Source organism: Oryza brachyantha, chromosome 4, assembly GCF_000231095.2.
Source record: "Oryza brachyantha chromosome 4, ObraRS2, whole genome shotgun sequence".
In the NCBI taxonomy this organism is placed as follows: domain Eukaryota; kingdom Viridiplantae; phylum Streptophyta; class Magnoliopsida; order Poales; family Poaceae; genus Oryza; species Oryza brachyantha.
The window spans coordinates 14,876,574-14,890,592 of NC_023166.2; the positions used below are offsets into that span (position 1 = coordinate 14,876,574).

The 14,019-nt window shown below is 42.1% G+C and overlaps 2 protein-coding genes across 2 annotated transcripts; both read right to left on the reverse strand.

Annotated features, from left to right (window-relative positions):
* Positions 1-202: 202 nt before the first annotated feature.
* LOC102722109 lies at positions 203-6,006 on the reverse strand. The gene is made up of 9 exons (XM_006652501.3): positions 5,936-6,006; positions 5,588-5,831; positions 5,383-5,457; positions 4,721-4,915; positions 4,206-4,580; positions 1,401-1,674; positions 1,268-1,347; positions 907-1,104; positions 203-792 (listed from the first exon to the last, which is right to left on the reverse strand). Exons 1-9 carry the CDS (start codon positions 5,968-5,970, stop codon positions 412-414), a joined length of 1,857 nt encoding a protein of 618 aa, XP_006652564.2. The 5' UTR covers positions 5,971-6,006; the 3' UTR covers positions 203-411.
* A 3,887-nt stretch (positions 6,007-9,893) lies between these two features.
* LOC102722389 (LIM domain-containing protein PLIM2b) lies at positions 9,894-11,851 on the reverse strand. Its single transcript, XM_006652502.3, has 5 exons — positions 11,652-11,851; positions 11,431-11,530; positions 11,317-11,342; positions 11,131-11,220; positions 9,894-10,417 (listed from the first exon to the last, which is right to left on the reverse strand). Exons 1-5 carry the CDS (start codon positions 11,784-11,786, stop codon positions 10,166-10,168), a joined length of 603 nt encoding a protein of 200 aa, XP_006652565.1. The 5' UTR covers positions 11,787-11,851; the 3' UTR covers positions 9,894-10,165.
* Between the last annotated feature and the right edge of the window lie 2,168 nt (positions 11,852-14,019).

Genomic DNA, 14,019 nt, shown 5'->3' on the forward strand with positions numbered 1-14,019 from the left:
TCATCAACAAGACTGAGGACACCCGTCTTGCTTGCTTCCAGAAATTAGTGGCACTTGGATTCAGAACGAGGATCCACACCATCCGGTCCCATAATTCATACCATTTTATAGAATGTTAAGACTAAACTTTCAAAACTTTGATTACTTTTTAATTATTTAGTTTGAAGGTACTAAGATATGTATAGATGAGTCTTAACCAGAGCTTTAACAAGTATTTATTGTGTATATATTATATTAGGAAATCATAATTTTAGATAGATATTCAAATCATAACATTATCTAAAACGATAAGAATTATTAAACTGAAAGGAGTAATACACAAAGAGTTGAACTTGAAGTTCGTAATCAAGGAACGTGCGCAACTCCATGCCTCCAATAAGCTTCATACTTTGTTTTGGGTCCTCGCCGCCATCACATGAACGGTGCCTCCTTGCCCTCGTCGAAGTACGCGCTCGTCGTCCCGCCGTCCGGCTGGAGGGCCACCGTCACGATGTTCCTCCCGCCCTCCTCGAGCGTCAGGAACCCCGAGTTCAGCGTCATGTCGGTCTTCACGTAGCCGGGGTGCGCGCAGTTGACGCGCAGCGCGGGGTGCCTCCTCGCCAAGATCCTCGTGTACGCGTTCATGGCCACCTTGGCCATCTTGTACGCCGCGAAATCCGTCGGCCACCCGTGCGCCCCCAGCGTCCCGGCCTCGAAGTCTTTCAGGAAGTTGTCCAGCACCTCGTCCAGCCGTTCCTCGGTGAGGTTGTCGATGTCATCCAGCTCCTTCTTCAGATCCTCGTTGCTGATAACCTACTCGACCGAGAGTAAACAAAGGAATTGAGTACGAAAAATCAATCGGTTTAGATTTAGTTTTGCTTTGATCGTGTTAACTGGAACACAGTTTGATTAATTTGAAGGACCTACACGTAGTAGTCCGAAGCCTGAGGAGACATTAACGATTCTTCCTTCCGAGGAGGATTTCACGAGCAGAGGCAGCAAAGCTTGGATTACAAGCTTCGTCCCGTAGTAGTTCGTCTGCACGCCGTTCTTCGCTGCCTTGTGCGTCTCCCGGCCTTGTTGACGCAACCATTCAATTCTCTGCATCTTTTCCATGCCAACGAACTGTTGCGCGCGTCAGCAAATAAGCTTGGTTCAGTTCAGCTTACAAGCAAGGTTCTATGCTGGATCAAATTCAGTACTTTCGATAGAACTATGATGAAGAATTGAATTCTGTTGGAATATCGTAAGCCGGCTAAAATATGAATCTTGCCATGCGTGAACTCACCTGCTCCTCGTTGGTATCAACTCCCTGGGCATAATCCATCCCGCCAACTGCCGCGTTATTCACCTGCAAGCAGAGCACAGCTCCTCTCACCGGTCAGGTCCGAAGCAGAGTAGTATACTAGTAGTTGCTGTACCGAGCAGGGGAGAAGGAGAGCTTGCCAGTATATCTAGCTTGCCAAAACGAGCCTTCAAGAAATCAGCCAAACGAGCAACGCTGGAACTGTCCGTGATATCCAGCTGATGGAAGACGACGCTGGTGAGACCCATCCCTCTGAGCTTCTCGGTGGCCCCAGTGCCCCTGGTCTCGTCCCTGGCAGTCAGAACGACCGTGACGCCGTCGGCGGCCAGCTGCCGGCACACCTCAAGCCCGATACCTTTGTTGCCGCCGGTGACCACAGCAACCCTGCACTGACAGTCACAGGGCGGAGTTGCCGGAGCAGAACGTGTTACACCCATGGAGTATTCTACCGTGAATGGCTCTGGGTTAGAGACTTGGTGCTTCTACCAACAGAATCGTACGTACCTTTTGCTCGGGGGGCTGGACATGGCTCCTTCCGATTTTTTTGGAGCACAAGGCAGATGCACACAAAGCACTATCAAGGCCTATCCACACCCTTCCGTTTCTACTAAATAGATCAGTGATGCTCTGTTCCTTAAGAAGAGCAGACTTATGGCAATATATACACATGGCAACGGGCATGTAGTTGATGGGTTTTGTTATCTTATAATTATACACATGATAATAAAACTTTTCTGCTCTAATACTTTTCCCCGCTGGCGGCTACAAGATTTTTCTCGTACCTATACCCATACTCATAACACTAACTTTAAGTACGTGATTATATGCAACAGTTAGATGATTACGATAGTCAATTATCAAAATCATATTAGGTAGCAATAGAGGTGAACCCAAACTACATATTTACAAATAAAAAATAATTCATGAATAAAATTTTTATATACAGGTTATTGCGATGTAAAAGTCAAGACTGAAAACTAAACCATGATGAAAAAAAACTCCAACGTCTACTCATATTTTAAGATTAGAATTTAAATTTTAACTCATAAGTATAAGAAAAATAAAAAGATTAGGCCGAATGATTTTAACATTAATGTTCAAAATGAACGTGAACAAATCGTACCACCACAGTTCAGAATCAAATAATTATATAATAATTTTCTATAACTGAATTAGAACAGAGTCTTCGCATGCAAGTTTTTTAGTCATAGGTTTGCGGATACTGGTGACTTAAAAAACACATACTCACATACCTAACAGTTAAGTATTTTTATCATATTAGATGATCCGTGGGTACGAGAATTAGACCATATATAACTTTTTTCTAGAAAGAAGGGTAACACTACCCCTTCCATTTCCTTTAACGCAAAAGATAACAACCATATTTAACTTCTAACGGAGAAAAACAATTGGCTTCAGGTGAGGGGTGGCCGGGTGGGGGGTGGGGGGGGGGGGGGCATTGCCATCTCTAATTATATATCTCTGGTGACTTTTAGTGGTGAATGGTGGTCACAGATATCCCTGCTAATTTTTGTGGTGATGTTGTGATGGTGCCAACAGCTCTGGTTTCTATCTATGCGTGAGCAATTCTGAAGTACTAGCCAACTAGCCATCGATTACTCACGGACTGCCCAAAAATAAATACTCTAGAATGTTGACATCTTCAATGACCAATTTTTTTTAAAAAATACATTATTTTAAATGGGAAAATATATGAAAAAACCACATCTTAGGTCAAAACGTGTAAACTTTCTTATAGAAACCTTTATTTAAATATATATATTTATATATATGTGCAAGATAAAATCAATTTTATATTTATAGCCATGTAGAAAAATCAAAATATGGTGAATATTCACTATTTAGAAAAAAAGACGGGCACCGTATCTCATGAAATTTATTTATTTTAGATTATATTATAATATATTTTGTTTATTTATAGTAAAGCATTTGTGTTCAGCTACTACACTTAACGAAAACAAAATAACCTGCTAGCATAATTGCACGGCTACCGCAAAGCGAAAGGGGACACGGCGGAAGCTGCTGGCCCTTGATACAGTGACTGAAAAGGGCCCTTGATAGAATAGAAAAGGACGTCCATTATTATCCACGTTCCCACTTCGCCCTCGTCCTCTTCCACCCTTAGATCAGTCGGGTCTTAAATCCAATAACGTGTTCAATGACGTTAACTACGAATCGACCAATAGTTAGATGGAAAAATCAGATGGCAAATAAGGGCTAGTTTAGTTTCCAAAAATTTTTGAATGGACTGTTACGTCACAATGTTTAACCAGATATCGAAAAAGGCTTCGGACACAAATAAAAAAATAAATTTCATAGCTCGCATTAAAACCGCGAAACGAATCTTTTGAGCCTAATTAATCCGTCATTAGTACATATGGCTAATATAGTACTTATGGCTAAACATGAGCTAATTAGGCTCAAAGGATTCATCTCACGATTTCTCCATACATGTGCAATTAATTTTTTTCATCTATGATTAATGTTTTATTTAGGTATCCAAAGATTCGATTAAATATTTTTGGAAAAAAATTCTGAAACTAAACATGCCCTAAGAGTATTAGTTCTAGCAAATTAGCGATAATTTCCAACAAACCCGACGATCGACTACAACAAAATCATAATTTCAAAGTACGCCTGACTGCTCATCCATCACATATTCGACGATGAAAAAAAAATGTGATTCAATTTCTCCAATACCTTCTTTATTTTTAGCCATCGTCATAAGGAACAGTGATATAAGCTACAGAGACATTAGATTACGAACGTATATGAACTACGGAGTAGGGAATTTTTCGTGGTTATTCAAACTACGAACGTATATGAACGTATATGAAGCTACAACCGTAGCGGTCCCTCCTGGCAAGCGAAAGTGCGAAACTCTCCACATTTATCACACGAAGGACGCCTCCTTGCCGCCTTCGAACAACGCTCCCGTCGGCCCGCCCTCCGGCAGCAGCGCCACCGCCACCACCCTGCTCGCGCCTTCCTCGGGTGTCAGGAGGCCCGAGTTCCTGGTCAAGTCGGTCTTCACGTATCCCGGGTCGACGCAGTTGACGCGCAGCGCGGGGTGCTTCCTGGCCAGGACCCTCGAGTGCGCGTTCACCGCCGCCTTGGCCACCTTGTACGCCGAGAACTCCGTCGGCCACCCGCGCTCCGCCACCGCGCCGACCTCAAAGTCTTTGATGAACATGTCCAGCAGCTCGTCCAGCCTCTCGTCGGTGAGGCTGTCGGGGTCGTTCAGCTCCCGCTTCCGCTCCTCGTTTCTGAAGAACTGCATGCGTGACGTCAGGCAAAGATAAGATCAGCTTGCTGTTTTATTCAGTCCTCTCCTCTACATCAGCATTCAGCAATCTGGGATTTTGTAATTGTAAGAACAAGATCAAATCATCGGAGACGATGGAAATCTGTTACTCTTAGCAGCCCGAAGCTTGATGCGACGTTAACGATTCTTCCATCGGAGGAGGACTGCAGGAGAGGGAGGAGAGTTTCAGTGACATGCTTGGTGCCATAGAAGTTTGTCTTGAGGCCGGCCTTTGCCATGTCATACGTCTGTCGGCAATTTTTCCACATCCATTCAACCCTCTGATGCCCATCCATGCCGTTGAACTGCACCATACAACAACGAACGAATTAAACAAGTGTAAATAAATTAAGAGCAATTTTACGGTACTTAAGAAGATACCTTAGGTACTAGGATGTACTAAATGTTACTCTAAAATTTTAGTCTCAGGGATAGTAAAATTGCTGTTAAATTAAAGCGCACGCTGCAACCTAGTACTTATTATGACATTTTTCTCAAAGCTTAGATCGACTGGTTTGGTTAAAAAAAGAATACTTTAGAATCAATAAGCATAAAAATATTAAATTTTTGAAATTGATTTTGAATTTCATCTACTTTTAAATAGCTAACATTGCTAATAACACATACTATATAACAATTTTACCTACGAATTATTTTTTGGTTATTAGTAAACCGTGACGCTTATAATCAGCCTAAGAAAATCGATGACAGGCATCTCAGGGCCATGGCTTTCAGCAGTATATTACGTAGTAGTATTCAGTTAACTGATAACCTTGTCTTCAGTGGGCAGCAGACCAAAAGATGGATCGTTCACGGGCTCAATCCCTCCGACGGCGGCATTGTTCACCTGCAGGTTGTAGCATCCAGCATACCAGTGATCATGTCAGAGGCTGAAAAATGTATGTGAGCCAGATGCAAGAGCATCCTAATACTCAAAGAGAACAGAGAGATCTCCAAGCGATGAAAATAGAACTTGCCAAGATGTCCAGCCTCCCAAAGCGGGACCTCAACGATTCGGCTAATCTAGCGATGCTCGAAGCGTCCGTGACATCCAGCTGGTGGAAGATGACATTGGAGAGCCCCAGCCCGTGGAGCTCGTCGACGGCCGCCGCGCCCTTCGCCTCGTCCCTGGCTGTCAAAAAGACGGTGATGCCGTTGCCGGCAAGCTGCCGGCACACCTCCAGCCCGATCCCCTTGTTCCCTCCGGTGACCACAGCAATCCTAGCATCGGCAACCAAACCCAGGTAAGATGTCCTACACGACAGGATGTATCGCCAATCTCACACGAAATGACAGTGAGATCCGATATGACACGTACTACATACCTTGTGTCCGTGGAACTGAAGATGGTTGACTCCATGAACGGGCACCTCGAGCTCCAGCAAGATTGCAAGAAGGGGTAGGAGATGGCTTGCTCAGGCACGGGGCTACCGGACGGCTACAAGCTGTCAACAGGTAACATAAACAAAGAAAAAACGAGATCCTCGAGCGATTTTTCAAACTAGCAGCAGAGAAGTATTTTTTGTACTCATCTACCAAAATAAACCAATCTTCTACTTTTTTAACTATAATTTTTTACTCTTTATCTTATTTAATTTTTTAGATTAATATTTTTATTTTTATTAGATGATAAATTATAAATAGTATTTTCCGTGTGACTATTTTTTATTTTTTAAAAATATTTAAATAAAACAAATAGTTTAACGCGGGGACGAAAACTAAAAGTTTTGCTTTTATTACGACGGGGGAGTAACGTTTCAATCCCCATGGATCTGCACTGTGTGCCGGCAAGTTCTGACCGTCTGACGCGATGATTTATTAGGTGTGACGTAGGGTCGAGCTAGGAGGGATCCTAATAGGCTGCATCTGTGACTGCAAAAGGGTGTCATTATTTGTTTGGTTTTTTATGTTAAAAAATCAAATGTCATATTAAAAAATTAAATTAAATTTGTATATGGTTTTTAGCTATCTAAAGTAAAAGGGAACTTATAATGTTTGCGAGATATTTAGAGGAACACGGATGTGATGTGACATAAGCAAATGACTAGTAGGAAAAGAAAGAATTGTAATCGATGGCAGTGATATAAATATAATGGTATTACAATAAAAAATACACTATCTTTCTTTCACATATGAAATATATGGAGAGGTATTACTCAAGTTGGTTGTGTGCGTCCATTAGTTCTTATCATATGTATTGTTTACGTGGTGTTTAATCTGTTATGAGAGGAACAACGGTGGATAATCTGTTACGAGAGAGGGATGGCAATGGAGACGTGACCGGAGGGAGAGGCACCGACAAAGGTGAGGCTGAAGGAAAGGGCAGCGGAGGAAGAGGTTACGAAGGAACTTGTGTGGCATTGCCTGTGATCACTAGAGAAAGAGACGGTCACACGGTATAGTCATCTAAGTTCGGTTTTGGTTGATTACGCTAATCTTCCTCATTGATTTGGGTTGGGTGCCATCAAAAATCGACTACAACATAACACAATTTTTATCCCCACCTTATAAATAATATTTTATCGGTATATTTCAATCCACCTACACATTATATTTGTGAGACCTTACGGTAAGTCTATACCCTTGTGTACAATTAACTTTTAACCTTAGTACATTTATACCTCTAATATCTTTGATGAGATAAATTTCGCCATGAGTTATCGGGTGTGTGTCACTTTAGGAATGTAAACACGGTAAAAGCCTAAAAATAAACTATATAAAAATATCTAAAATCAATTCTAAACTTAAAATTGAAAAAATATTTTTTAGTTTATAATCATAAGTAAAATTGAAAAGTCGAGGGAAATCAACAGCAGCAATATTCGGTCCCATTCCATATCTTTCTTATTGCACCGTGTTAATCATTTTTTTCTTTTGCAAACACCATAAGAGTTAGAGCTTTACTCCTGTCCAGCAGATGGTACCGCCAGGTACAGGTAGCACCAGGTACCGAATGTAATATGGCCGTTAAATCAAGGAGGGTACGATCGGTACCAAAGATAATCTTGCTAGAATGGTTCCTCTTAACCCCAGATGTTATATATTCCTACATCGTTTTTATCTCCTGTCCATCGTCTTCATCTTCTGCTGACAGCTCTCTAGAGCACTGAACAACTACTGAAAGAAAAGATTACACACAATTGTACCTTCTACAACAGACCACGACAAACTACAAAATGAACCTAAGTCAAATTGTATAACTCAGGGCTAAGAATCTTCACAAACATCACCTTTGCTGACACTGGAACACCTGGAGCATCAACTTGTGTGCAGCCACCAGCGATAATCGAGGATGAACAAACTCGCTACATAAACTCACCCCAGCATCGCCACCGCTGCCGACAGCTCCTAGAGCGCCGCCACTGCACTGACGGCTGCTGGAACATTGCCCAGCGCTTACCCCCATGGAGAACTCCACGCCGTACATGGCACACTCGTGCACGCGTCCCCTGTCCAGCTTGGCGGCAACGGCCGACGCCACACGGTGTCGTTCAGCATCTTTGCATGCAGCCGCGTGTGGCTCGTCTGGTGCCCACCTAGCACCTAGAACGACCGGAACCGCTTACTAGACATCTTGCACTTGAGCACCTCCTCCGGCGCTAGCGCCCTTCTTTTCGCCGGCGTCGACGCCATCGGTGCTGCTATAGCTAGATCGAGTTCATGTCGCGTTTGCATGCATAGCAGCTATGCCATTGAAGTATTGTTAGCTCGAAGCAGTCGTGCTGCAGAGTCTGTACTGTTACTTTGAACCCGTTATATTGTACTAGTGGGAAATAAAATTGGTGTGGGCTGACTAGATGCTGCACCAACAAGTCGCTCTCTATTCCTTTTCAACCAAGAAAGGCCAATCAGCTCAGGAAAGAGATGCTCACAAGACAGGGGATGGCAAGCCAAGCTAGAGCATCTCTAATGACACACCAAAAGAAGGTTGCAACGGGGCACCTGAAAATGGTATGATCGTCAGATTCAAGATCCTGACAGAGAATGCATTACCCATCACTCTCACATCGTGGACCCCATGAAAGTTTTATCATTATAAAAGATAACCACTGTCCAAATTCGTTCAAAGAAGTTGATTCTCTTTAGAATAGAGGGACTGTTCAAATTCATTCTTACAAGTTTGTTCTCTTGGGATAGAGGGGCAGAACCGTAGAAGTTATTTTTTCAGACAAAGGGGTCATCCAAAAGTTGATTCTCTTTGGAATGGAGGACCTATCCAAATTCATTCTTAGAACTAAACTTTGTAGTGGTCTTCAAGTAAATCATCTGAGATCAATAAAAGTTTCCTTTATCTAAAAAAGAACTAGACTTTGTTCTTTGTTGGAGGCCAGAGATGGAAATCATTTTCATTAGTACGAGTGATTTCAGAAATTAGTTGAGTGATATAAAGTGGACTTTTCCTAGATTTATGTATCAACATTTACCCAACAAATGAGCTGGCCTGATTAGTTCTAAGTCATACCCGTTCTGTAACCCTTCAATTGTACTCCTTTTATTTCATATTACAAGTCAATTTAGATTTATTCTAAGCCAAACCTCTTCAAATCGAATATTTGCAATACAAAATGAGTATATTGTAATATCAATATTGAATTTAATGATACTGGTTTGGTGTTCTAGATGTTATTATATTTCTTTCGTAAGTTTTGTTAAACCTGAAGGTGTTTGACTTAGAATAAATATAAAATAACTTATAATTATTATAAAAATAAGGGAGTAGCAGTTTAATGAATGTAGAAGGGGATATTGATTGTGAAATTAGGGGTAATTGTTTGGCTTTTTTAAAACGGAAATAATTTATGAATAAAATTTTTGTATATGTATTCTTAGTGATCTAAAAGTCAATGCTGAAAAATAAACTTTGACGAAAAAACCAAAATTAACTTGATCATGTTTATTTAGTATTTCATGCACATCAATCAAGATGATGATAAGTCGACAATCAGAGCAACCAAAGAACGCGGGTTTAGAACTGGTTAAATATTCGTAATTTGATATGAATAGATATGAATTACTCTTATGTGCATCCTAGTATTATTATGAACAAATTAATTATGAGACTCTTTAATAAAGCTCATCCAGGTTGATGCCTTTTCATAATAAATTTGTAATTTAGGGATGAATTAACATATATCCACAGTACGTAAAATGACTATTTTATGTTAAAGTACATTAAGGGCTTATTGGGTGGGTGACAAAAATTAAGTAGCTGGCAAAAAAAATATAAAAAAGAGTTGATCGGTGATAAATTCACTGTCACTGCTGTTGCCTTTCTTATAACAGTATATGTAACATTGCTAGGATTAATTCATAGTAGTTACGAAACTACAAATTTTCACAGGAGGCTGGCAATCAACCGCATGCCATTGTTGTCAACCTGCCATTGTCATGAGCCTCGTATGAGAGAAGGCATTAGTACACTTACAGCTTGACAGACCAAGCGCGTAGAGAGGATCAAGAGCAAAAAAAGGAGGGAACAAACAGTCGTCGCAAAATTGATAAACAGAAACTCCAGATATCCGTATCACCGTATATGTTTGGCTCGTTTTGTCGTCCTAGTTGTCCTCTCTATTCTCGTCTTGCGGCGGCGCCGGTTGCTCTTCGGGCACCACGCCCGGCAACACCTCCTGGGACTCGCTCTTCTTCTTCATGTGGTTGTAGCTCCCTTTCTCCATGAACAGCTGCCCGAAATGTATCTTGCAGTACAACACCCCGTTGAGCGCCGCATAGGATGAGGTGGTCAGGATGCAGCCTCCATGAGAGCACTTGAAGCAGCTCTTATGGTACGACTCGCCTTCCAAAGTTAGCTGAATAACAGGATAGCATGGTGTCATGTTGCCCTTTCTAAAAATAATAGATACACAGATAGATAACTAATTAATTTATCCAGTATCAAGTTAATTGAGCTGTAACTTCATATTTTCCTCTTTTATGTACTCCATGTTTGACGATCTTGCAATTTGCGTCCACTACTTGATGGTTCAGAAAGTTCAGCAGTGTTGACATTTGTTAAAGAAGCCGAAAAGGTTCAGAAAAAAGAACAATCGGTTTCTCCACTGGCAGTGGCAGGTTGGACTGAAACCTTTTGATGTTTTTTACAGAATTTTCATGATATGGCATTAAGGTGGTGTTTAGATCGAAAAAATTTTTGGGAGAAGTGTCACATCAAATGTTTGACCGGATGTCGGAAGGGGTTTTCGGACACGAATGAAAAAACGAATTTCACGAATTGCCTGAAAACCGTGAGACGAATCTTTTAAGCCTAATTAATTCGTCATCAACACATGTTGGTTACTGTAGCACTTATGGCTAATCATAAACTAATTAGGCTCAAAAGATTCGTCTCAAGATTTTTTCCATAACTGTGCAATTAGTTTTTTATTCATCTATATTTAATGTTTTATTTAGATGTCTAAAAATTCGATGTGATGTTTTTGAAAAAAAAATTTGATAACTAAACAAGGCCTAATATTCTGATCATTAATGGAGTAAAGCAGCAATGCAACATTCCAGCGTGTACCTTTTCTAGTGGGTACACTGTTTTCTGACAGGCTGCACACTTATCCTGAGTACCAGAAAACGCAGAAGATATCTTGCTCGGGGCTCTTGCCTGCACAAGCATTTTTCCAGGTTCCAGATTGCCACGGCTGAACAAGAAAAATGAAACAGAAAAATGCTAAAAGTTGACAGGTCCTCGGGGCTGTACCAGTTCCTTGTCTGAAGATCTGCAACCTGATCAGTAACACACACAAAAATTACCAAGATCAATACTAAGCCACACGAACAGAACAGAACAATGAACCACGAGGCAGTGCATTACCTGGCGTGAACTTCTTGGAGAAGCTCCCCGTCTCCTTGAAGAGCTGCTCAAAGTGGGTCTTGCAGTAGAGGACGCCGTCCATGGACGAATAGCTGCACATCTAGAGCCCGAGCAGTTCATCAATGTGCAGCGATCACAACCATGTTCTGTTATCCCCAAACAGACACAATCTGGAGAAGCAAAAAAAAAGAAGAAGCTGTCGGCGTGCGTGAGCGTGTTACCGAGAGGATCCCTTTGCAGTGGCTGCACTTGAAGCAGGTCTTGTGGTACGGGACGCCGTCGGCGGTGAGGAGGTCGATGAAGTGGACGGTCTTGTCGCACGCCGTGCACTTGTCCTGCGTGCCGGTGAAAGACATGGCTGACAGACACGACGACGCACCCACGCCGCGAGGCCCAATCCGGTTTCCTTACCTCCGTCCGGGAGGAGTTGATAGATATAAGACGAAGCGCCCAAACGGGGTGGCTCCCGGAGATTGGCAAAGGAACGGGAGCGAGCATAGGGGGCGGGCGGGCTCTGCGCCGCACAGACTTCGTCAAGGAACGCTTGATTTAGAGGGCGGGAAATGGATTTTAGGCGCATGTGTTCTTGTACGTTGCATGTGGTTTAAGTACATAAAAATGCACGTATTAATGCCATATCATTTTTATTTATAAATTATTTCTTTAAATATGTTATTTGGCTTTTTCACGTAAAAAGCCAAACAATAATGGCCTTCAAAATAGAAATTGACTATTGTATATTTGACAAAAAACATACCAAAATTATTGTGGACTCTCTTTAACGCTAGCTAACTCCCCATGGTCCTTCCTCGCTACCTCGTGCTGTCACCTATTCCACGTCTCATCTTAAGGGTTGTTTAGTTGGCAAAAATTTTTGCTAAAAAGATCATATTGAACGTTTGACCGTATGTCGGAAGGGGTTTTTAGACACGAATGAAAAAACAAATTTTAGATTCTGTCTGGAAACCGCGAGACGAATCTTTTGAGTCTAATTAATACATCGTTAGCATATGTTGGTTACTGTAGCACTTATGTCTAATCATGTCTTAATTAGGCTCAAAAAATTCGTCTCACGATTTTCCCCATAACTATATAATTAGTTTTAGTATTCATGTATATTTAATGTTTTATTTAGGTGTCTAAAGATTCGATGTAATGTTTTTGGAAAAAAAATTTAAAACTAAACATGGCCTTATTCTCTTGTCTTCTTGGCACCGTATCATCGCCTGGCCTCCTTCACTTCCTCTTTCCCACTCTCCTCCTTTCCCCAAGCCAACAGCCACCATTCCACCGTCTTTCCCATGTCCGATAGATGGGGAGTTGCCGGAGACGGCAATGCATACCTCATTTTCTAACCACTCATTTACTGTCTTTGCTGTCGCCTGTCGACACTGTCCATTGCCAACTCCCAACCCGTTGGCTTCGGCAACGGTGAAAGTGGCTCGCTGCCCTCTCGTTCCGTCACCTCCATGGTCATCTCTCATTGTTTCCAAGAGCATCTCCATCAGACTTACAAATTTAACTCTCTAAATATTTATTTGATCACTCTTTATTTTATTTGGTAAGTTAAATTTATTTTTAACTTGAACAGTCTCTAGATCCATTCTCTTTATTCTACGTCTATAACATTGAGACCTCATCAGTCTCGGCGGCGTGGCGCTGGAGTGGCCGGCGCTGTCACTCGACACCGATGACGACCTCGGAGCGGGTGCGGGCGCACGGCAGCAGCAGCACGTACGCATGCGTCCGCCTCGCCGCACACCCTGCACGGCCTCATCCTTCTTATGTTCCCGCCGCCGGACACCTCGGCTACTCCTCCACCGGTCGTCTGCACGAAGCAGCACGACTGCGCGTCCTCGGCGTCGCCCTCCCCCTCGGCAGCGGCACACAGGGATTGCTGGGGCTGGCCGGACGGGCTGAGCGGCAGCGGCAGTGGCCTGGCCCAAGTGTGTCGCGGCGAGATCTAGAGGAGAGGATGGCAGTTGGGTTGGGGGCGGCTGGGAGGAGGGATGGAGAGGTGGAGTGTGAGCCCTACGCGTGGGGCCACATTTGGCAACTCTGGTTTGACTGACAATTTTGGCAAGTGGGGAATCTAGTTTGGCCAGTAGAATGGTTTGGTCATCCGGTTGACAAATCTGTTGGATTGTATATTTTAATCAAAATTCTTGGAAAGCCAAATGACCATGTTATTAGAGATGCTCTAAGCACATAAATCCCCCTCTTCTTCCTTCCCCAACCCAAAAACCTATCGGCCAAATGCAAACCCTAAAAAAGATCTGAAATTCTGAAATCTGCAAGAAATGCTCCCCAAATTTTTGTTGATGTGATTTAGCCGTTTTGAAAACTGGTCCATCCAATTTATAGTACATGACATTTTGACTCTTTTATTTTTTTTAAGTGCGACCAAAGTTATAAAAAACATAGGGACGTATAAAATATCTAATTAGTTTCATAAAATTCAACATCATAATATATTTGCTTTGTGTTAAACACGTTGCAATGTTTTTTCTATAATTTGATCAAACTTAATTTAGAAAAAGAAATCAAAACATCCTACCGTATCAAACGAGGGAGTAGTGAAACTACAGG

Excerpts from the sequence above, each read along its gene's own strand:
- LOC102722389 (XM_006652502.3), bottom strand. The coding sequence starts at position 11,786 with ATGTCTTTCACCGGCACGCAGGACAAGTGCACGGCGTGCGACAAGACC. Across the intron at positions 11,531-11,651 it reads ACTGCAAAGGGATCCTCTCG|ATGTGCAGCTATTCGTCCAT; the intron begins GTAACACGCTCA and ends CTCGGGCTCTAG. Across the intron at positions 10,418-11,130 it reads CAGTGTACCCACTAGAAAAG|CTAACTTTGGAAGGCGAGTC; the intron begins GTACACGCTGGA and ends CCTGTTATTCAG.
- LOC102722109 (XM_006652501.3), bottom strand. The coding sequence starts at position 5,970 with ATGGAGTCAACCATCTTCAGTTCCACGGACACAAG. Across the intron at positions 5,832-5,935 it reads TTCAGTTCCACGGACACAAG|GATTGCTGTGGTCACCGGAG; the intron begins GTATGTAGTACG and ends TGCCGATGCTAG. Across the intron at positions 4,581-4,720 it reads CAAGCTTCGGGCTGCTAAGA|TTCTTCAGAAACGAGGAGCG; the intron begins GTAACAGATTTC and ends TCACGCATGCAG.